General features: G+C 37.4%; 1 protein-coding gene across 3 annotated transcripts in view; it reads left to right on the top strand.

The window, feature by feature from the left end:
• LOC128013845 (excitatory amino acid transporter 2-like) overlaps window positions 1-21,099 on the top strand; it is a 65,860-nt gene extending 44,761 nt beyond the window's left edge. Inside the window, exons 2-11 of one of the 3 annotated variants that reach the window (XM_052597037.1) lie at window positions 697-836; window positions 3,792-3,944; window positions 5,539-5,789; window positions 6,612-6,756; window positions 6,849-6,975; window positions 7,070-7,303; window positions 14,013-14,207; window positions 15,157-15,291; window positions 15,434-15,668; window positions 17,957-21,099. In XM_052597037.1, coding sequence (XP_052452997.1) covers window positions 707-836; window positions 3,792-3,944; window positions 5,539-5,789; window positions 6,612-6,756; window positions 6,849-6,975; window positions 7,070-7,303; window positions 14,013-14,207; window positions 15,157-15,291; window positions 15,434-15,668; window positions 17,957-18,031 — 1,680 coding nt within the window. In that variant the 5' untranslated portion in view covers window positions 697-706 and the 3' untranslated portion in view covers window positions 18,032-21,099. The remainder of the gene's footprint in view (window positions 1-696; window positions 837-3,791; window positions 3,945-5,538; window positions 5,790-6,611; window positions 6,757-6,848; window positions 6,976-7,069; window positions 7,304-14,012; window positions 14,208-15,156; window positions 15,292-15,433; window positions 15,669-17,956) is intronic. The other 2 variants (XM_052597035.1, XM_052597036.1) reach the window with 2 other exon arrangements.
• Window positions 21,100-22,795: the final 1,696 nt, after the last annotated feature.

The following is a 22,795-nucleotide window of genomic DNA, read 5'->3' as shown; positions in this document are numbered from 1 at the left end:
GGTTCACAGAAGGTCAGCCCCATGTTCCTTTTTCGGGCTTAGCCTGAAAGCCCTTATAAGTTTTTAATAAAGTTTTAATTTCTAAATTGTATTCTTCTTTTGAGCCATTATTTCATTTTTTTATGACTTCAGTGTCCAGTTTTTCTCAGTCTGTTGTTCTACTACACAAAGTGGAATAAATTCCTTTTTGTGAGCCAACTATGACTTTTAGAAAGTCATTTTGTATGTGATTTATCATCTGTGAGCACTGGAGCCCCGCTTTGCTTCTTCATCAGCGTGGATGTCCTTGCAGGCATTGATTCCCCTGTCTGCCCATTTGGCAGTCATCAGAGAATGTGTCAGACCGGGTGATTTAAACTAGAGATCGACCGATATGGGTTTTTCTATAGCCGATGCCGATGCCGATGTTTAGAGGTCAGGGTCAGCCGATGGCCGATATGTGCTGCCGAATTTTAGGGCCGATATCTTGGAGTTTTCCTCTTGATTTGCATGCTAAAATGTCACACTAATAATAAGTGGATGCACAACACATTTTTTCTAAACCTATCATAATTTATTGAGCACTGACTTGAACCATCTCTTCATTCATCTTAATTTAGTGCACTGCACTGTATTAAAATAAAAAAAATGTATCCAAAGTTAACCAAACAAATTAATAAACTGACCAAGTAATAAACTGACTGTTTCTCTCTGCAGTTCTGAAATCATGCCGAAGCACGTGGAGGTAAGGATGCATGAAAGCCACCTGGAGCCCATCGAGGCGAGGCCAAGCTCCAAATTGAGAACAATATGTCAGAAGATGTGCAAGAACCTGCTGCTCACGCTGACTGTGATGGGTGAGTGCTCTTCAACAACCCACAGTGAGGAAAGGGAACAGCAGACAGACAAAATAAGACAGCACACATAGCATGATCTGATGGTATCTGGACAGTAAAGGCTCAGAAGAGAGTACATTTTAGTATTTATGTTCTGTGCTATTTTAACTTCAATTGACACTAAAAAAATGTGTGGTAACAGTAATCTATTGGCAATTTACAACTCACATACAACTTACATTAATTTACAGCTCTTAATTTTTACAGTATGTTAAAGTTATTATACCATGTGGTAACTTGTTTCGTTTGGGAAACTGTTTTTTTTTTTTTTTTTCAAACCATTTGAGCTTAAAACAACAACAACAAAAGCTAAGGTTTACTGGTTACTGTGGAACTTATTTCACTTGAGTCTTCTAAAAATAAATACTTTTTAATATAAAATGGCAAGCATTTAAAGTGTAACAGTAAAGCAAACAAAACATGACTTTAATTCAAACCGCTGCAATTTACTGTCAACTATAGAACAGAGAAATCATCACTGGATTGAAAACTCTACATTTACTGTCTTTAAATAAAGCAGTAGAAGATCAGCATTTGAGGCTCATCGTTGACTGAAGCACAGACTCTGCTCTTCAGCACAATGGTGAACCACAAAACTACATTAACAGATCTCTCTTGTGCAAATACACATTAATACAATTGAGTTCAGTATTTACTCTCCTTGTAGATAATTATGTGAATTATTAAGTGATGATTGTGCTTTAGAGATGAAAAGATACTGTTAACAAGCAGAATCACTGAATGAAAGCAAAACAAAACTGACTTCAGCCACAGCCTTATGCTGTAAAAAACATATAAAAAACATTAAGGCCAGATTTCACAGACAGGGCTTAGACTAAGGCAGGATTAGGACATAAGGACATTTAAGTAATTTTCTATAAACGGGCCTTAATAAAAATCATCTCTGGTTTGCAAGTACAGTCACTGATCTGTTTTAAGATCAGTCAGAGCAAGTGTCTTTCAATTGAAACAACTCAGACTTAAATTTTAGTCTGGCATCAGGCTTATGACTTGTCTGTGAAACCAGGAGTAAATCTCTCAAGATCTGATTAAACAACTCCTAAACAGCATGACTAGCTCCAAACATTATTAACTACACTGACGCTATTTCTGTCAGACCTCTACAGATTATGTTATTGAGATTTAACACTTTTTTTTATGACACTACCATGTTGGAGATCAGTGTTTGCTCTAGTTGGGCCCTTGAACTTTGATTTCATAACATCAATGTTTCTTTGACTGCTATAACCATGTGTTTTTACAACACATTTGTTGTGGAGCAATGAAAGTTAATAAAGCTCAAGCAAAGTTTGTAGTATTGTTGATTATGTTATGCTGGTTACATCACCATCATTAAACATCAGATTCAGTCATTTTATTCATGGTTTATTCTCTTACCAAAGCAATATTATAACAACACATAAGAACAAAGGGATAAGCAGGCTGTTATGAAAGATTGTTGTTTTTTGTATATAAAAAAAAAAAAGCTATGTTGTGCTATAAACACACAGTATGAATCTCAACAATGGTGACCATCAACACAATAAATAAACAGATCAACTTTGAACATCACAAAACATGCTTCTGAAACTGAAGACAAAAGAAAAAATAAAAGCACATAGTAATTATTAATTCAGCGGCATAATTTATTTATTTTCATTCATGCATGCTGGGAGTCTTGTTTGAGTTTTGTACCTTGCTGGTACCCAGCATGCATTGCAGCATTAAGCTTTTGATTGTCACAATTGTTGAGATTTATATGCTGATTCGGTCTGTGTCTGTGGTGCTGGAAAGTCTTTCAGTAGTTTGTTATCTGGTCATGCAGTGTCAAAATGCTTCTTCTTAAAAAAAAAAAAAAAAAGAACAAAGAAACTTTTACAAATTTTCTAATGTGCTTTACGGATACAGTTGTACTGTAGCAGCCAAAAAAAAATCTGTCAATAGCAAAATCAAATCATTTTCTCAAATATTTTTTGTAGATATATGACATAAATAAAGTCAGATTGTAATGTGTGAAGCTGGTTATGCTGTTTATGGAGTTGTTTAATCAGATCTTGTATTTCAGTTGATTTCATGTAAGGCTGTGGCTGAAGTCAGTTGTTGTTCTTGTGTGTGTCCTGTTTCTCTTTCTTTCGGTGATTCTGCTTGTTAACAGCAGCTGTTCATATCTAAAGCACAAACATCACTTAATAATTCACATAATTATCTATAAGAAAAGTAAATATTTAACTGAACTGTATTAATGTGTATTTGGTTCAGCATTGTGCTGGAGAGTCAATGTCAATGATGAACACTGATGTTCTGCTACTTTATTTAAAGACAGTAAGTGGCACTGATGCAGAGATGATCATGATTTGACTTAAAGTCATGTTTTTAATTACTTTGCTATTATGCACTAAATGTTTGCAGTTTTATATTAAGAAATATTATTTCTCAATGGTCTTAAATGAAATAAGTTACCTATATGTTTGCACACTACCACAGCAGTGAAATATCTCGACTGAAGTTATCTAGAAAATTGAATTTCACAACGAATGTTCTAATTTACAGTAAGATGTATGTGTCGCATTACAAGTTTACAGTTGCTCTTATAATTTCACTCATGTATAAACGTTTAAATTTACAGTAATAGCTGTAAAAACGGTTGGCTGTATTTTTACAGTACAATTGTATTTATTGATTTACAGTACTTTTGTTAATTCACAGGCTTACTGGCAAACCAAAACTGCCAGTAAATTACTGTTAATTTTACAGTATTTTTTTTTACAATGCACCCTTAACCCAGACAACCTTAACTTGGTGGTATGATTTATTTGTTTGGAATTGCATATGGCCACATATTTATATCCTCTATAGCTTTAAAGTATGCTCAGGAATATTAACCAACAGAAGGAACACCCTTTTTCCCCATCACAGGTGTGATTTTGGGAGCTGTTTCTGGTATGCTGCTGCGTGTTGCTTCCCCGATCGATGACAATATTGTGATGGTAATTGCCTTCCCTGGAGATATTCTAATGAGGATGCTAAAAATGCTCATCCTTCCCTTAATCATCTCCAGCTTAATCACAGGTAACTCAAACTTCATATCTTAATTAACTGTCAACAATAAGATTGGGAATATTAAAAACATTGGTCAAACCACATTCAATTAATTCTGCTGATAATTCATGCCTGGGTGTGTTATATTATACTAACAAACAGAGGGCAAGAGAGGTCTCTTCAAAACATGCTAATGCCTTACATTTAATTAAGCCAAAATCTACAGATGTAGAGTAACGTGAGAAGAGCTGTGTTCTGTCTTTTCACAGATTCTGTTTGCTGTTGCTTCTGCTTTATAGTTCTTTATATGAATATTTACCTCCCCCTTTTTCAAGGGACCATAAGTAATTGGACAGTTGACTCAAAAGCCATTTCATTAACAGATCTGGGCTATTCTTTTGTTATTTCTACATCAACTACGCAAGTGAAAGGTCTGGAGTGTGTCTTTTGCATTTGTAAGCTGACGCTGTGAACTCACTAGGGCTTGCATTGTCTAGTCGAGTAGTCAAGTGTTCGACTACTTCAACCACTAGTCGGCGCTGTCAGAAACAATCGACTACTCATGCATGCATTAACCATAATGCGTACAAAGAGTTTGCAATTACGACGTTAATTTTAGTATTTCAATATTGCGTGTAGCTGTTACTTTCTATGACCTTATCTATGTTGCATGTAAAATTAAAATATGTAAATAGGGGTGTGCCTGAAGCCGAATACCTTATTCCGAATGGCACAGATAATGGCTTCAAAAATGAATAACAGACAAGGAATAATTCTGCCTGAATACTTGGCTGAAGCTGGCACAGTCCAGAGTTTGCTAGATAACAAGTGAGCCAGGGGATAAGCGCAATATTACACTAAGACCTCTAAAGTCACGAGTGTGAAGTGAATCAATTTAAGCTTTATGAATGAAAAGACCGCAAATCAAACACAGAAAAAGCTGTAGAAGGCTTGGAACAGTTTATCTGTGAAACATGGTCTGTGTGATGCCTGAGCATGCATGACTTCAAGTGACACTTGGTTACTGGTTACCAGATGAACTCTGAAGTGTATAGAGATAGACTCTCTGCCCAGAGAGTTGATCGGGCGGCGCTTCATAGTTAAATTGAACAATGACCCAAAGTATACAGCAAAAAAAAAAGTGGAATATTCTGCAGTGGCGGAGTCAGTATCCAGATTTCAACCCGACTGAGCTGCATATTTAACATGTTAAAGACAAAACTAAAGACAGAAAGAGCCACATACACACAACAACTGAAGTCAGCTGCAGTAAAGGCCTGGCAACGCACCACAAAGGAAGAACCCAGTCTCTGCTGATATCCCTAAGCTCCAGACTTAAGGCAGCCATTGCTTGCAAAGGATTCTCAACAAAATATTAAATTTTTTTGTTTTTACAGAGCCGAAAGTATGAAAATTGTGTCAGTGTCCACAATATACATTTATATGGTACATTATATACAGATACATTATAACTGTATCTGACTGAGCTAGAGTGGTTAAAAAAAATTACAAAATACACATATATTAAAATACATAATGGCACTGAAAACAATGTTTGAACTGTGTAGTTGTGAATATGACCGAATGAGTGTATAAACTAATATGCCACGTCTCCCTAACTAAGGTCTAGCTGGTCTGGATGCAAAGTCAAGTGGTCGTCTGGGTACCAGAGCCATGATTTATTACATGACCACTACTATCATTGCTGCTGTGCTGGGGGTCATCCTGGTGCTCCTCATCCACCCCGGAAACCCAAAACTCAAGGAGAACCTAGGAGAAGGAGCCAAGAATGATGATGTTTCCAGTCTTGATGCCTTTTTTGACCTTATCAGAAACCTCTTCCCTGAGAACTTGGTTCAGGCTTGCTTCCAGCAGGTAAGAGTCCCACAGGGAATGTTCAGTTTCACTGAATATCAGGAGATTGCAACTATAAATCTAATACAGTATACATATTGTGTAATACATACCCATTTCTGTTGTTCTTAATATGAACACATTTTTGCTGTTCAACATGTTACAGCTTTGCTTTTGGTTCCCATTATAGCGTATGCTCATTAAAAGAAATAGGATACCCAAAATGAGGATGTGCTCATCCTTAGGCCATTGAAGATGTAGATGACTTGTTTCAGAACAGATTTGGAGAAATTTAGTATTACTGAATCAGGAGCAGAAACATCACCAAACACGCCATACCAAAAAAAAAAAAGTAACACAGCTAAATGTGACATTATAATGGGTTTATGTGGATATTTTTTTCTCACTCATATTAAAAGTGTTGGTAATATGTTTAATGTAAAATCAATCCATCAATCAATTTAGGCCTGGCTTACACTTATAATGTTATGTTGAATGGCTACAGTATGTAATTGCTAATTTTATGACAAATTAAATAGTCAAAATATTATCTTCATGTTGTTTCCACATTCTCTTGGTGATTTAGTGTGAAATTAAATTTATGAGACAATTTAGCTTAGGGTGTCTTTAACAGTGGAAATCATTACAGAATTCTGTGCAATTTATGTGCAATCAACAATCCCAGTACTTTAGTTGTCTTTACATTTAAAGTACCTGCATATAATTATAGATGTATTAAATGTTTAATGTAATAACGTGCATTGCAGCTAAAGACATCTGTTATAAAGTGGGAGTGGAAGAATAAATTGGTGTAATTGATTGAGGTGATGTTGAAATGCACAGATCCAGACCGTGGTGAAGAAGGTAGAAGTTCAACCTGATTTCGATGACACCAACAGCACTGACTATCTGTCCAATGCCACCAAACCACCCCCTATTTTCAAAGACAAGAAATCTCTTCAGTACAAGAGCGGAATGAACGTTCTGGGTAGGGCAACCATACTCACAGATATCTATAGATCATTTCTTCTTTTTTCATTGAAATATTGATTGATATCGTTGTCTTTCATTATGTTCTAGGTATAATTGGATTCTTCATTGCTTTTGGTATTTGCATGGGCAAGATGGGAGAGAAAGCTAGGCTCATGATTGACTTCTTCAACATACTCAATGAGATTGTGATGAAGCTGGTTATCATGATCATGTGGTCAGTTGTGCTTTATATGTCCTCTAGTTGATTACAAAGTCCAATAATGATACGTTCTATATCGATGTACTCACATTATTGACTGACCATATAGGTACTCTCCCTTTGGCATTGCCTGCTTGATCTGTGGAAAGATCATCTCTATCAAAGATCTGGAGGTGGTGGGCAGGCAGCTGGGGATGTACATGGTGACAGTTATTATTGGTCTGATCATCCATGGTGCCATATTCCTGCCATGCATCTACTTTGCAATTGTACGGAAAAATCCCTTCTCGTTCTTCATGGGCATCTTCCAGGCCTGGATCACAGCTCTGGGCACAGCCTCTAGGTAAGAAATTACACTACATGATCTTTGCATGAATGATATATTAATTATATGTAGCCATACATTTGACAATGTTATTAAAATCTAATATAACATGGCCTGAAGTGCTATCGGTAACATCATATCTCATTGGTTCTTGTGTCATGACATCATGATACATAGGAAACAGTCTGGTTCGGTGTAACTGACCTATCGCCATATTTAATTTATACTAAATAAGGAATGTTCAAGTTTTGGATTTATTTATGCCACTTTTCTTAATAAAACCTTAAACCTTTGAATCCCGTTGACTTTCATTGTATGGAAAAAAACAGCTGAAACATTCTTTACATTTCAGTCAGTCATAAATTGATCTACTTTGAGTGTAAACTAAATGGGCCAATGAACATTGGCATGAAATTGCTGCATCCAGCTGCCGCTGATCACAACGTGAGTATAAGTAGGCAGCAGATGCAGCACATATTCAGCTATTCACTTTGGCGTTGAGCGATGACATCGTTCTGCTCCTGACTTCTCTACTGATAGCAGAAGATTGAACAAGTTCAGAAAGCTCTTTGAGAGCTCTTTGTTTTGGCAGTACAGTGCGTCAGCAGTGATGGTTTCCCCTGTCAAGTGGGTTACACACATCAGGCTGCACTACCTCCTGTTGTGTTGCAGGTGGCCATCTCCCCTGTGTGCTTCAGCATGCTTAAAGAGCTTTTTTCCTAAAATAGCATTCATGGGTGCATCTTTTTAATCTTTTAACATGCACCTGGAAGCATACTGTATATACCCACATTCGCAGCAACCTCAAGCAAGCGGCACCGTGGAGATGAGTATAGGCAGGCCGCCCCACACGTCAAGTCAAGTCACCTTTATTTATATAGCACTTTAAACAAAACATATTGTGTCAAAGCAGCAGAACATTAATTAGGAAAACAGTGTGTCAATAGTGCAAAATGATAGTTAAAGGCAGTTCATCATTGAATTCAGTGATGTCATCATCTCGGTTCAGTTTAAATAGTCTCTTTGCAATCATGTGCAATCAAATCAATGATATCGCTGTAAATGAAGTATCCTCAACTAAGCAAGCCAGAGGCAACAGCGGCAAGGAACCAAAACTCCATCGGTGACAGAATGGAGAAAAAAAAACCTTGGGAGAAACCAGGCTCAGTTGGGGGGCCAGTTCTCCTCTGACCAGACGAAACCAGTAGTTCAATTCCAGACTGCAGCAAAGTCAGATTGTGCAGAAGAATCATCTGTTTCCTGTGGTCTTGTCCTGGTGCTCCTCTGAGACAAGGTCTTTACAGGGGATCTGTATCTGGGGCTCTAGTTGTCCTGGTCTCCGCTGTCTTTCAGGGCAGTAGAGGTCCTTTCTAGGTGCTGATCCACCATCTGGTCTGGATACGTACTGGATCTTGGTGACTGGTCCTTATTGACAATACTGCGACCACTGCATACACCAACTGACAAGGTGGAATACGCTAAAAGTGCATATCACAACTTGCCCACCACCTCCTCCTCTGGAGCAGGCTGTCTATTTCCACCCTTAAAGTCTTCATGGCTGTGATTGCTGCCAACCATGACCCTGTAGAAGGGAAGTCAGTGGGGCAGCATGATCTGATCATCAGATTCCTTGGGGGGGGGGGGGGCGAGAAGACTAAATTCTCCACTGTCCTCCTCTCTAGTGCTTGGAGCTTTACAGCATGGCCCATTTGAGCCTCTGCAGACAGTTGAGCTAAAGTTTCTATTGATCAAAACTCTGATCCTGATTTCATTAGCTTCAATTAAGAGTAAGAGCTGCATGCATTTCGGTCGATAATTTGTAAGACTGGATAACACAGTGAAAATGTGCTGTTACACTTGGAACAGGAGGTTTTGGAAGCACTTAAACATATGAACAACCGTCTAGGTGCATATGGAAGATTAGAGATGATTATAACCCTCTTGGAAAATAGCAGAAAGTCTGCCGGGGAAATATGGGCTCTGAGGCTATACCATAGACTTTACACATATGGGATCCACTTAGGACTCTATATATGGAACCCAGCCCTCTACCGGTTCTAATGGGTTCATAGAATTAGGGCCTGTTGCAGGACACTCAACCACGTCTGGCTACCAAGGGGACAGAGGAGCTTAGCTGGGTATATGTTATAGACTCTCTGGAATGATTTTAGCAAGCCGACCCAAAGCCGAGGCCTCTCAATGCTTCTACCGGTTCGAGGTCAAAACACAGGATGTTATCGGCTCCACACAAAGGCTATGGGATCTAGCGAACATTTTGCCTGAAGCTCTACAAATATCTGTAAGCGAGGTGCCACAAGCTAGCACCCATGAGGATGCAACACTTCTAGTAGAGTGAATGGACAGGGCAACCCCTGTGCCTGATAAGCCAGGGTGATGGCATCCACTATGCAGTTGGCCATCTTCTGCTTAGAGGTGGCATTCCCCTTCCTCTGAGAGATAAAGAGTTGGTCTGAGGTCTTGAACCTTATGTCCTGTCTACGTAGCATCTCAATGCTCGGATAGGACAAAGCAAAGCTAGAGCTGGGTCTGCCTCCTCCGGGGCAGCGCTTGCAGGCTCACCACCTGATCCCTGAAGGGATTTTATTTGTGCATAGAGTCAGAATTTGGCATAAACAAAATGAGAACATGGATCCATCATGCCTTGTTACCACTGTGCAGGCTGTTGGTGGTGGTATAATGGTGTGGGGGATGTTTTCTTGGTACACTTTAGGCCCCTTAGTCCCAATTGGGCATCATTTAAATGCCACGGCCTACCTGAACATTGTTTCTGACCATGTCCATCCCTTTATGGCCACCATGTACCCATTCTCTGATGGCTTCTTCCAGCAGGATAATGCACCATGTCACAAAGCTCGAACATTTCAAATTGGTTTCTTGAACATGACAATGAGTTCACTGTACTAAAATGGCCCTCACAGTCACCAGATCTCAACCCAATAGAGCATCTTTGGGATGTGTGGAACGGGGGCTTCGTGCCCTGGATGTGCATCCCACAAATCTCCCATCAACTGTAAGATGCTCTCCAATCAATATGAGCCAACATTTCTAAAGAATGCTTTCAGCACCTTGTTGAATCAATGCCATGTAAAATTAAGGCAGTTCTGAAGACGAAAGAGGGTCAAACACAGTAATAGTACGGTGTTCCTTGTAATCCTTTAGGTGAGTGTATATATATATATATATATATATATATATATATATATATATATATATATATATATATTAGTGGTGGGCCGTTATCAGCGTTAACGTGCTGCGTTATAGAGAGAATCTTGACGGGCGATGAAAAAAATATTGCCGTTAATCTATTCTCAATGTTGGGTTGGGAGCTGGGTCTATACAAAGCAAGCTATGATGACTATCACCTTGATATTTTAAATAACCGACTGGCTGAGGCCAGCCTAAAAAGATGCTCAGGACAGTTGACGGGCCACTGCTGCGTATCGTCACGAAAGCTTATCGTTTTCACATGTTTTTACGCCTTACCGCTTGTCGATTTAAACATTAAAGCATCCAAACACAAAACGCGGAAAAGCTGAATGGAGTTTCTGGTTACTCGTGCGCTGTGTTCGGTACGCGACGGGAGAGAGAGACACGGACAGCGACACCGAACCGAGCTCTCTTCTGCGAAGAGAAAGGCGTCTCAAAACACTTGAACATCGAATTTATTTTTGCTCTTGTGCCGACAAATACATACAAAATATGTCAAAATATCCACCTTTAAAATTATGCTCGAAAAAACTGTCAGTTATTTCTTAAGTGAAAGTAAACAGTTGAGGGAAAAAATGGGATGTGTATTTTATTGGATGCGTTCATCGTCTCTTAAAGTGACCGCGCCTAATTTAGCTGCTGGCTGCTGTTATGTTAATCCAAGAAAATTAAAGAAAATCACTCACTGCTCTTGACTGAATTACTATTATTTGGTTTCTGTACCTTGACACCTACAAACTTGACAAAAACTTAAACATTGGTGTGAAACAGGCGTAAGGTTGATTGCACCTTGTGCAATGTGGAATTAGTTTACAGCTTTTTCAAGGACTTTGTGATGTATTTTGGAAACAGGAGATGAGCCCCTTCTCTAATGCACCACCTATCTTGATAAACCCCTTCTCAAAGACTTACTGTTTGTCAATTTTATTTGGATAACACATATTCTGAATGCCTTCGGCAGAATTTGAATGAGCCATTTTAATCTAGATTAAGATAGATTAATCTAGATAAATTTCAAGATCATAGTGAGATTAATCTAGATTAAAAAAAATCATCTATGCCCACCTCTAATATATATATATATATATATATATATATATATATATATATATATATATATTTATACACTATTTATTTATTTATTTAAAATACTATATTAAATCACTTATTTAAAAATTGTAAATAGTTTATTATTATTATTAGGGGCCAAGCACCAAATGTGCAAGGCACCTATTGTATCCGTTAGCGTAATTTTTTTCTTCCGCCGCAGCCCATAGAACCGATTAAGGACAGGATAGAGGACAGTCCCAACATTAACTATAGCAAATTTGAAGTCCCTAACTCAAACTCTCTAGCGCCAACACTTGTCCAAAGTTTCAATATTTGTATGCTAATAACTTTTGAACCGTAAGCCAGAAAATGATTTTGAACCATTGATTTTGAAAATGAACCATTTCTTTTTTCTTCTAAATCCTTGGAAATCCTTCATTTAACCCCAAAATTCAAAAATCACAAGGTTTAGTTTTTTTTTTCTATTTTCAATTTTTCAAAAAAACTACTTTTTCAAACTTGTCCTAGACGGTTAGTTCAATTTTCACAAAAATTGGCTCAGATCATCTTCAGACCATGCTGGCAAAAAGTTATGGAATTCAAGTTGATTTGTCCAACTGTTCTGGAATGACACGTGAACAAATTTGATGAAAAGCATGCAAAAATTCATGTGAGGCTATATCTTGGCAACGGTTTGACATATTGAGACCAAACTTGGTGTGCGTTATAATAACCATGACCTGAGACTACCTGCAGTGTAGTGAATATTTTGGCTTATAACTTCTGAATGGTTTGGCCAAGAATCACATTACTGGTCTCTTTAGATTCAGTGAGTCATGTTGAGTCGAATGATATCCAGATTTCCCCTGTCAGCCATTTTTAGGCATCAGCCATTTTGAATTATGTTTTAAAATGCTGTATTTTTGAACGCATTATCGTATCATTACGAAAATAATTACAAAAATATTCGGTTTCATGCCCTGTAAGTACTCAAAAAGTTTGGTGACAGTGCCACCTTGAGGTAAAGAGTTATAATGAAATATCACAAAAATGCTAATAACTTTTGATTGAATTAGACTATTGAAATGAAAATAGTCTCCCTATATTCTGTGTCATGCCGAAAACATCGAATCCAATTATACCCAAATTGGCCATACTTCCTGTCCGCCATTTTGATTAATGTTGAAAATTTACTTTTTCGAACTCCTCCTAGACCTTCACCAAATTTGACGCGGATCATCTTCAGACTCCATTGGCCAAAAGTTACGGATGTCGTGTCGATATACGAAACGGTTCTCATTTAGCACATCAACAAATTGCTGGAAGGATGCCAAAATGCATTTGAGGCTGTATCTCAACAAAACTTTTACATATTTGCACTAAACTTTGTATCTGTAATTGTCACTTCAAACTGACCATGCCACATCAATTGAGTAAAAGTGCCACCTATTTATCAAGAGTAATAAACCATTCATTAACCATGAACAATTACACTTATAATAAGTGTAATAACTTTTTAATGCATTAGCCTATTGCAATGAAACTGGACTCAAAATATTCCCTGGCTTATGCCGACAACATAGATACCAAATATGCCAGAGTAAGCTGAACTTCCGGTCCACCATTTTTATTTATGTTGAAAACTGACTTTTTCGATCTCCTCATGAACCTTTTGTCTGATTTTCACCAAACTCGAATCAGATGATCTTCAGACTGTGCTGACAAAATGTTCTGGATTTTGTGTCAATAGACAAAACCGTTTTCGCATAGCACAGCGACGAATTTGAGGTATCATGCCAAAATCACATTACAGCCTGTATCGCTGCAATGCTTTAGCATATTGACACCAAACTTTGTGTATGCCATTGTCATCTCTCACAGAACATGCCAAAATGATTTGATTAAAGCGCTACCTCTTGGTCAAAAGTGATAAGCCATTTAATCATATTACTAGTGGTTGTATTTATGATTTTTCAGCCATTTCAGTTACAATCATCCTGAAATTGCTGTAATTGCTCACTGTTGCATTTGGTGTGGTCCTCCATGCAGAGTGCTTGGCCCTGTAATTGCTGCTTGAACCTATATTTATTATTTTTAACTGTTCTCTGAGATTTTGATTACATTATAAGTAAATGCATAAATACATATTGCATATCAAATGGCAATAGTGAGCACGATGAAAACGGTTACTCACTCTTGTGTTGCAACGTTACTGTCGAATCAGATATAGTCTGTATAGTAAACAAAGGACAAAGTTCCCCATAACTTGGCACCGCACATCATCTTTTTCTGCAGATGCAGTACACTATTGCATCATAGCGTCGAAGATTCCACAAGCTGTGGTTTTGGCAGACTGCATTCAATATGAACTGTTTTTAGGTTAACCAGAAAGAGTTGATTTCTCAGTTCATGACCCATTTAAAGACCCATTTTTTCTCTCTTCTAGTGCTGGCACTCTGCCCGTAACGTTCCGGTGTCTTGAGGAAAACCTTGGTATTGACAAGAGAGTTACACGTTTTGTGCTTCCTGTTGGAGCAACCATTAACATGGATGGAACAGCCCTCTATGAGGCTGTGGCTGCCATTTTTATTGCCCAGATGAATGGAATTGTTTTAGATCCTGGTCAAATCGTCACTGTCAGGTAAGACAGAAGATGCTACTTTTTATATATATATATATATATATATATATATATATATATATATATATATATATTTATTAAGTAACATCCATCTAATTTATTAATGTACTGTGCACAACTAAATGTTACAGATAGGTTGAGCTGAGCATAAATCATAAGCATATTTCCTGGGGTTTTTTAGGTAATTATAATGAACTATATTATTCCCTATTCACAGCATTGACATAGCACCAGTTATTGCAATATAGCAATAAATAAGTTAATCAAATCTAGCCAACTATCAAAACAGTACACATTTTGACTGCTGATACATTAAATAGGCGTATAACCTATCTGCATTCTTATATCAGTTGTAAATGTATTATCCGAAGTTTCTGTGGAAGACCTAAAGTTTCCTTTCAGAGGGTCTGAAGCTATGGGCTTTCCCTCCAGGTGTGATGATTGTCTGAAGCCTGTAGAGATGCTCTATAGTTGTCAGTTCTTTGGCTGAGACGTAGTGTCACTAATGGCACAAGTACATGGCACAAGTTTTATCTGCTTTTCACAGTTTCCTTATATTTAACAATAAAATAAAATAAAATAAAATACGTAAATAATCAAAATCAAGTAATCTTTTTAAAAATGATGATGTAAATTTTAAATGCATTGATGCAAAATACAGTTTGATGGTCTGTTTCTGTTTCATTTTACAACTGTTCATCCAAAATGGATGTACCACATATCTTGTGTTTCAAAAAGGCAAGCCTCTTATACTACATCTTCAGGTGTACTGGAGAAATGAGGCCTAGGTGTTCAGTAACTTTTTAGGAAAAATTCAGAGCATCTTTGTTTGTTTTTTAAGCAGTAGGCTGTTCTTTTCCTCTTTAAGTTGTTCTGTACAAGATTTTCAACTAAATGCTTAATGTGTAAAGATGAATGAAAATAAAGTGCTTGCATTCCCATCATTTAGTCTCACAGCAACCCTTGCCAGTGTTGGGGCAGCTAGTATCCCCAGTGCCGGACTGGTCACCATGTTGCTCATTCTGACGGCTGTTGGACTTCCTACCCAAGACATCAGTCTGCTGGTGGCTGTTGACTGGCTTCTGTGAGTATTCTGATTTGACCCAGATTGGGAATGTTAAATGAAAGCATTTCCTGAATACTGTCATTTTTAAGATGATCCTACTCTTGTTCAGGAAATGTATGTGACTTCTGAACGCAGCCTTTCATCTAATTTTTGTCCACAGGGATCGTTTCCGTACCTCAGTGAATGTAGTTGGAGACTCATATGGGGCTGGCATCGTCTACCATCTGTCCAAGGCAGAGCTGGATGCTCTGGACGCCCAACATGCAAAGTCTGATGACATAGAGATGATGACCAAGACCCAGACCTACTATGATGACCTCAAAAACCATCATGAAAACAACTCCAACCAGTGCGTGTATGCTGCTCAAAATTCAGTCTTATTAGATGATTGCCAGGTTCAACTCATGCTTATGGGTGTAGAAACATCTACATAACACATCCCTGCATGCTCTACGTGTCTCTATTCTGATCTCTTTTGCATGTTAGCATATGTGTATGTGCACAAAACATGTATGTGTGTATGAACATACATGGTAGCTACAGTATAACTGCATATGTACTCATATTTCTTTGCTTCTTTTATTGGAACATATATTGAGCACATTACAACATAATATAGTTTTTTTTTTTTCAAATCAAATAATTTATAATAGTTTTCACCAAGAACTCTGCAGTTACCTGCTTTGATCCTACATCAGTTATTTTAATGTTATGTACAGTTGAACTGAGATAATCAACTACAGGCTCTACCTATCAAAGCTCTTTCCACCAGCAGATTTAATATTCAGGGCATAGTGTGGAGTGGTTGAGCATGATACGAATGCAAACTGTTAGCAAACCGCGCTGTGAAAAACTTGCAGTGAAGTGATAAGTACACTATTATTCTCCAAGGCATTTTCAGCAGCTAGCTAGCACATTAAAACTCATATAGCAGTAGTACTCATATAATGTTGTGTGCTTCATGGATAGAATAGGAACCTTTCCCTTTCTGCATGATGTGATTAAGTTAAGCCTAAAATAAATTAGCTGATAATCAATATTAAGAACATCAGCAATTAAGCGTTCTCTGAGACTAAACAAACTTTTAGGAGAATTAAGAATGAAAGAGTAGACCAGTCCTCTTGAGGAGACAGTTCTTCATCTTCATCTTTGTTTTTTAGGTGTATAATAGACAGAAAGCCTGCTCCTGTTGTCTGCGGTCTGTTGTGCTTGCATGCTCTGGAAGCAAACGTCAACTTAACCGAAAACTAACCCAGTTCATCAAAGATGCAATCCATTGTAGAAGCCTTGCAAGTAACCACTCATAAATGCTTGTACTATTGTTGTACCTAGTTCTTTATATTTATTTTTTTAATGAAAAAGTTTTTTTTAAATGTCATAGAGCAGTTTGTGTATTTGTCACTAAATATGCTACATTATATATATATATATATATATATATATATCCAGGAGAATGGTCAAATGGCTTTAGTGTCAAGGTGTACAGTATGTGTCTTGGAGCAAAGAATTCTAAATGGCAGAAACAAAAATATTCATGTGTATTCAGTGTATTAAAGTAAAAAAAATGAAACAACAGCATATATATATTTCCAGAATGAAATAGTTGATTTCAATTTAAAAAAAGAGGCCTAAAAGCAGAAGTGTCAGTGGAGTGGAGCACCGAGAGGAATATAATTAGTATAAATTTCTAATCAACGACAACATCAAGAATGATGACACACAGTGTTAAAGTGAGTTTACCCATGATCAAGGCACAGACCTGAAGTAAGGGCATTGTTAAAATGGTCCATCGGTGTTTCAACCATAATTTTACAATGCTACAAGATTACTTTTTTTGTGCAAAGAAAACTAAAATAATGACTTACAATATCAACGATATCCTGATCAGCGTAAGCACCATACTGGAGAGTATCACGACACAAGCGCGTGCTTTGCTCTGACCGTAAACAACACATACAGCATGTTCAACGTTAGCATTGCTTACATGCAGGAAAGGCACGAGCTTGCCTAATTCAAAACGAATTCTTGTAGCTTTGTAAAATTTCTGTGCCTGTCTATGGACGGTAGAAAGATCTCAATTTCAGCAAAAATGTCTTAATTGGTCCTACCGGTTTGAAATGATATGAGGGTGAATAATTCATGTCCGAATTTTTGTTTTTTTGTGTGAACTAAACCTTTAAAATACAAAACACAGTGTGCTGTAAGGTACTGCCAAAAAATCATGATCTTGAGCATTATCTTCAAAACCAAATCTCACTTTGTGTGACAGTGATTGATCTTTTCTGAACTGTTCAAATATTGATGTCTTGGGCGCTGTAACCAGAGCCTGTAGTTTACACCGTGAGTTTTTATAAGCTCACCTGAAGGAGTTCTGTCAATGAATTGTGCTCATAACTGGCTCTTGAGATGCTATTCTCTCTTGAAACCGAGTCGAAGCTTGGACCCAGAAACATTACTATAGGTCAGTAGTCAGTATCAGGATCACTTACACAGCTGAAAGGTAAAAACAGCCATCTGTCTGATGTTTACATTCAAAATATCTTTTTGGTAGCATTTGTTTGCTGAAAGGAGCGTACGTTTGATCAAAGTCTCAGAATTCTTTGCTCCGAAGCTCCGGAGACATCAGATTTACTGTTGAATGTTCAGATGGATACGCACTCACATCTGTCGATTACTCTTTCAGGTAACCTTGGCGGCCACAAACGGCTCAACTGCGGAGTACACACTCGATGAAGAAGACCCTTGGAAAAATGATTAATGCAAGCACCCCAAAAGAGAGAAAGACAACCTGTATTCATGCACATAGAACAAATGGGTTTTGTAGTTTATTTGTATGGTTTCTATTCTTTTCTAACATGTTTAACAATATTATATTGTCTCATGTAACACAAGATTGTGAGCCAAAAGCTCACACATGCAGCTGACATAATGTTGTTGAGGCAGTTACATCAATTATTTGTGATGCTTATATGTATATATATATATATATATATATATATATATATATACATGCATAAACTTCCATATGTATGTATTTTTAAAAAGGGGTAAAATGTGAATTGAGAGCAGACAGATAACAAAGCTTCTTGCAGAGCCATCATCCACTGCTGTTAATATTATTCCTGGCGTTCCTTTGGCCTCACGCTGAACTAGCACAACAGCGTAGCACCTCTCGGTCCTCCTCTCGCACACAGATGGAGATGCGTTTATTTCCAGAGTTTCCTCCCCTTGAGCTGCTTTTATCACATCGTTCACAGGAGCGGGGGTTCTGTCCAGGAAACAGATGCTAGGGTGTTTCTCGTATGTATGTCCGTGAATCAGTGGCTCAAGAGCACAAAACCCATTCAGGCCATTATACTTCCATTTCAGGTCTTACAAGAGCCCTTTTTTTGTCATCCAGATGTACTGAAATATGCAATGCATGTCCTACTTTTAGTTCAAGAGAAAGCACAAACTGTCTTTTTATTTTGTACAACCCAAACATACAGCAAACATTCAACTGATGGCTTCAGTGTTAAAAATGATCAACCTTTGAGATAACAGAAGTGCATCTTTTCAGATAGCATGGCTGTTTTTATATGATGTGTGGTGTGTGCTAAACCTGGACTGCCATTATTAACCACGCAATTTTGATTATTAATATGTCCAGTATGAGCGTACAACCCGTCTAAAGTAGATCAATTACTTTCTAAACATACGCTATATATTCAGTTTGTATCCTACGGTTGCTCTGAAGTTTTTCCTTCCACTGGTGAGATATAGAGGTTTACTCAGGCATATAAAATATATAACTCATTTATGTCAGGGAAAACAAAAACATTGCTAATGCTAAGACCCAGATGGTCTGTTGGAGAGAACTGTTTACCTGCTCTTATAATCAAGTAGATTTAAAAACCTAATGGCTTCATTTCTTCACTGATGATGTCTTTTTTTTCTGAAGTACTCACCTCAGAGAGACATCACCAAGGCTAGTGTAACTATTTTTAATATGTTTTTGAGCTTTGGAAAATCACATCTAAACTAACTACGAAGCCACGTTATATTACAGTAGATGAGTTAAATCATCAAAAAGAGGAAGATTTTGTAACTGAGCTGAGCCAAAACGCTACCTCTGGATGTATTATCCTCTTATTCATCTCTGACAGCATCTATCCCTCATATTGCAAACGACTGTTTCTTAGCAAAACACTCATAGGCCAACTTTCCATCACTTCCTGTGAGACTGACCAATCACATACCTCACTATGCCAATCAGAGATTCAGACAAAAAACACTTTCTTTCAAACGAGTGATTAATCCAGACCAACACACTTCCTCCCTGTGTGTGATATTTGATCACAGGACTCTAAAGATACATATATAACTCAACCCCTAGTATGTCTAATTCATTTAAGGCATCTTGCTATGATGCTTTGCATACTGAACTGCTTCAGTGTTTTAACCCTTGCCAAGAGAATAAAATTCCTCTGATCACAGGTTCATGCTGCCACATTGTTATAGTGTGTGGAATCATAATTAGATGTTGAGAGTGTTGCCCATCAGAAGGCAGACGTTTGAGACTGCAGAGATTGATTGTGTTTAACTCACTGTTAGATGCATGGATATTTAGTGCTTCTGCACCAGTTTCTTAAACAGCATGAGTTTTAAAGTGCCTCCTCACACCTTGTGTATATACTGAGGTCAGGGGCGTCACTAGTGGGGAAGAGCGGGCCTGAGCACAGGGCCCTGTGATACTGTGGGGTCCCTCAGGGTCCTCTCCCCCCACTGAGGAGACCACCGTCCACGAGTCCGGGCGAGGGACACTGACCCAATCAAATGTGCTGTACAGCGGGCCCAGAAAACTTAGCAAAGCCACTGATTGTAGGTTAGTTGAGATAGTGTTTAATTTATGTGACAGTTTTAATGAAGTGTTTTTGTAATCCTATAGAAACCATCCCCTCGCTGTGCTGCATAAGGTCAGGTTCTGTAGGGAAATAGAAAGGTAGTACTTTGCTTGAGTTTAATCCAGACTAGCTCTCTCAGTAATCTCATCTGATTTATGCTTGGAATGTTTTCCCCTTCATAAATGTATGTGTCCCTATATTTCTATGTAATTTAACATCGGACTCAAAAAAAAAAAAGATATTTGTATATTATATATAGCATTTCAAAATACTATAGCTATATTTTTGGAGATGTTATACAATAAACATGTTTTTAATGTGATCATGAGAACTTGTAAGAACATGTCTAATATATGCTTGTGTTATATGTACATCAAAAAGATGTAACATCCTAAAGTTATAAGATATGCTGAATTTGAATATACTTGATGATAAGCACACTTTATTTTATATAAGTGTGTGTTGAGCCACATCCACAGTCTCTGTAAAACATTTCTCAGTTTCAGTGTCTGTCTTGCACTCGACTTTCCAATGTTTCTTTTCAGTGTTTCCGGTGTATTTTACACACACACACACACTGACACACAAAAATTTACATGCAACTGTGATTTTTTTTATTATTATTTTTTCTAGAATAACCCAGATTTATTATTCTGACTTAACTGATTACACCTGGAACCATCATTAGTAGATGGTTTGTACTTCTTACATTGGTGTTATATGTAAACCCATCTGTTCTTTTCTCTCACCCTTTTTGTGATGCGATCTGTTTTTTGTTTTTTCATGTGAAGGGATAAGAAACTATAGTCAAATGAAAGTGGTAAAATAAATGATTTCCTGTGTCTTAGCTGTGAAATAAAAAATGAATTCATGCATATCGATATGTGTTGTACCATTGGTGTACATACAGTTATTATAACTAATAAATGTTGATTCATAACTAGTTAACGTCTTTTTTATTGATGTGACAGGGTAAATGGGGATCTAGTGGGGAAGGGGGTTTGGAACTAAAGTAGTAGAGTGCAAAAGCACTTAAAGTGGGTCTATGCCAGTGAATAATGTGACTAAGCACATGTCTGTGGCATAGGAAATAAACAGCAGTGGACCGAGAACAGACCTCTGAGGGACACATGGAGAAACCAAAGCTATAGGAAGAGAGTTTTTCAGGGTGTTCCTGAAGCTGGGGGTGTTAGATGGCACCAGCTGGAAATTCACCTTATGTTCAACTTCAAGTTTGGTTTATTTCTAAATCACATTTAATCATGGCCACAGGCCAACCAAAGTGCTGGACAATAATTACAAAACACAGATTACAATAATTACAAGTTCACGGGGAAAAAAACAACAACAACAACCAATTAGAGGTTATACAAATAGGATAAAAATAACATGTTAAAAGCCGAAACAAACAAATGAATTTTGAGACTGGATTTAAACTCCGATAAGTGGATGCCATGTTAATTTGAGTTGGGAGATTATTCCACAATGTGGGGCCTGTCACGAAACACACACACACACACAAACAGGAAGATCCAGTAGCAGTGTTTTAATAGGGGAATCCAAAAATCATAAATCCAGTCAGGCAAAAGGGTCAAAATCAGAAAAGCAATCCAAAACAAGAAACACGATGAACACGAGAAAGCAAGTTGACATAAACCAAGGACTCCATGAAAATTATAGAAACTGGGTATACATGGACAGGTGAAAACGATGAAAGTGGGAACAGCTGAGTGCAATTACCAGGTATGCAATTAACAGTGATGAAGGGACAAGGCTTGTGGGAAATGTAGTGCCTGCAGTGGGGTGACTATGGGGAAGTGAGACCACTAGTGGACACCCAGGGAAACACAGACCAGACACTGTGACGGGGACAGCCACTGCAAAGGCTCTATTACCCCTTGTCTTGAAATTCACCTTAAGGGTACAAAACAGTCAAGCAGTTTTAACAAAATGAAATCAGTAAAAACAGTGCACAATATACTGTGTAATCTGAGGGAATTATTCTGTATTTATTTTTTACCTGTGTTTTACGAGTATTTTGAATTTTACACTTCATAGCATTGTATTTTAGAGTTAACAGAAATGTCCATAAAATTAATGGTTTCACTTTATTTTACAGTACGTGTACTAACATGTACTTATAGTGTACTTACAGTGTATTTATCTAAGAAAGTTTTGGTAACACAAGGTAACTACATGGGGTAGGGTTAGGTTTAGGGGTAGGTTCAGGGTTAGTACCTAGTTATTACATAGTTATTGTAATTACTATAATAAGTACATAGTATGTACATGAGGAACAGGACTGTAAAATAAAGTGCTACCTTAATAAATGAATGTATAATTACAAACTCTTAAGGTTGGAAGAGTACCCAAAAACTGTACTCAATTAAAAGTAAAAGTAAAAGTACCTATAGAAATATTTGCTCAAGTAAAAGTAATAGTCTGAATTGATACCTGAGTTAGAGTAAAACAGTATCAGATAAAAATAGTTAGTTACTGCTGTAGTTACTTTGAGTCATATACTGAATATCTATAGTCTATTTTTATTTTGATATATAGATAAAATTTATGTAATGTATGTATGTGTGTGTATATATATATATATATATATATATATATATATATATATATATATATAT

Source organism: Carassius gibelio, chromosome B25 (genome assembly GCF_023724105.1).
Source record: "Carassius gibelio isolate Cgi1373 ecotype wild population from Czech Republic chromosome B25, carGib1.2-hapl.c, whole genome shotgun sequence".
NCBI lineage: Eukaryota > Metazoa > Chordata > Actinopteri > Cypriniformes > Cyprinidae > Carassius > Carassius gibelio.
Note: the sequence above shows the minus strand (reverse complement) of the source record. Positions and strands in the feature narration are given on the sequence as shown.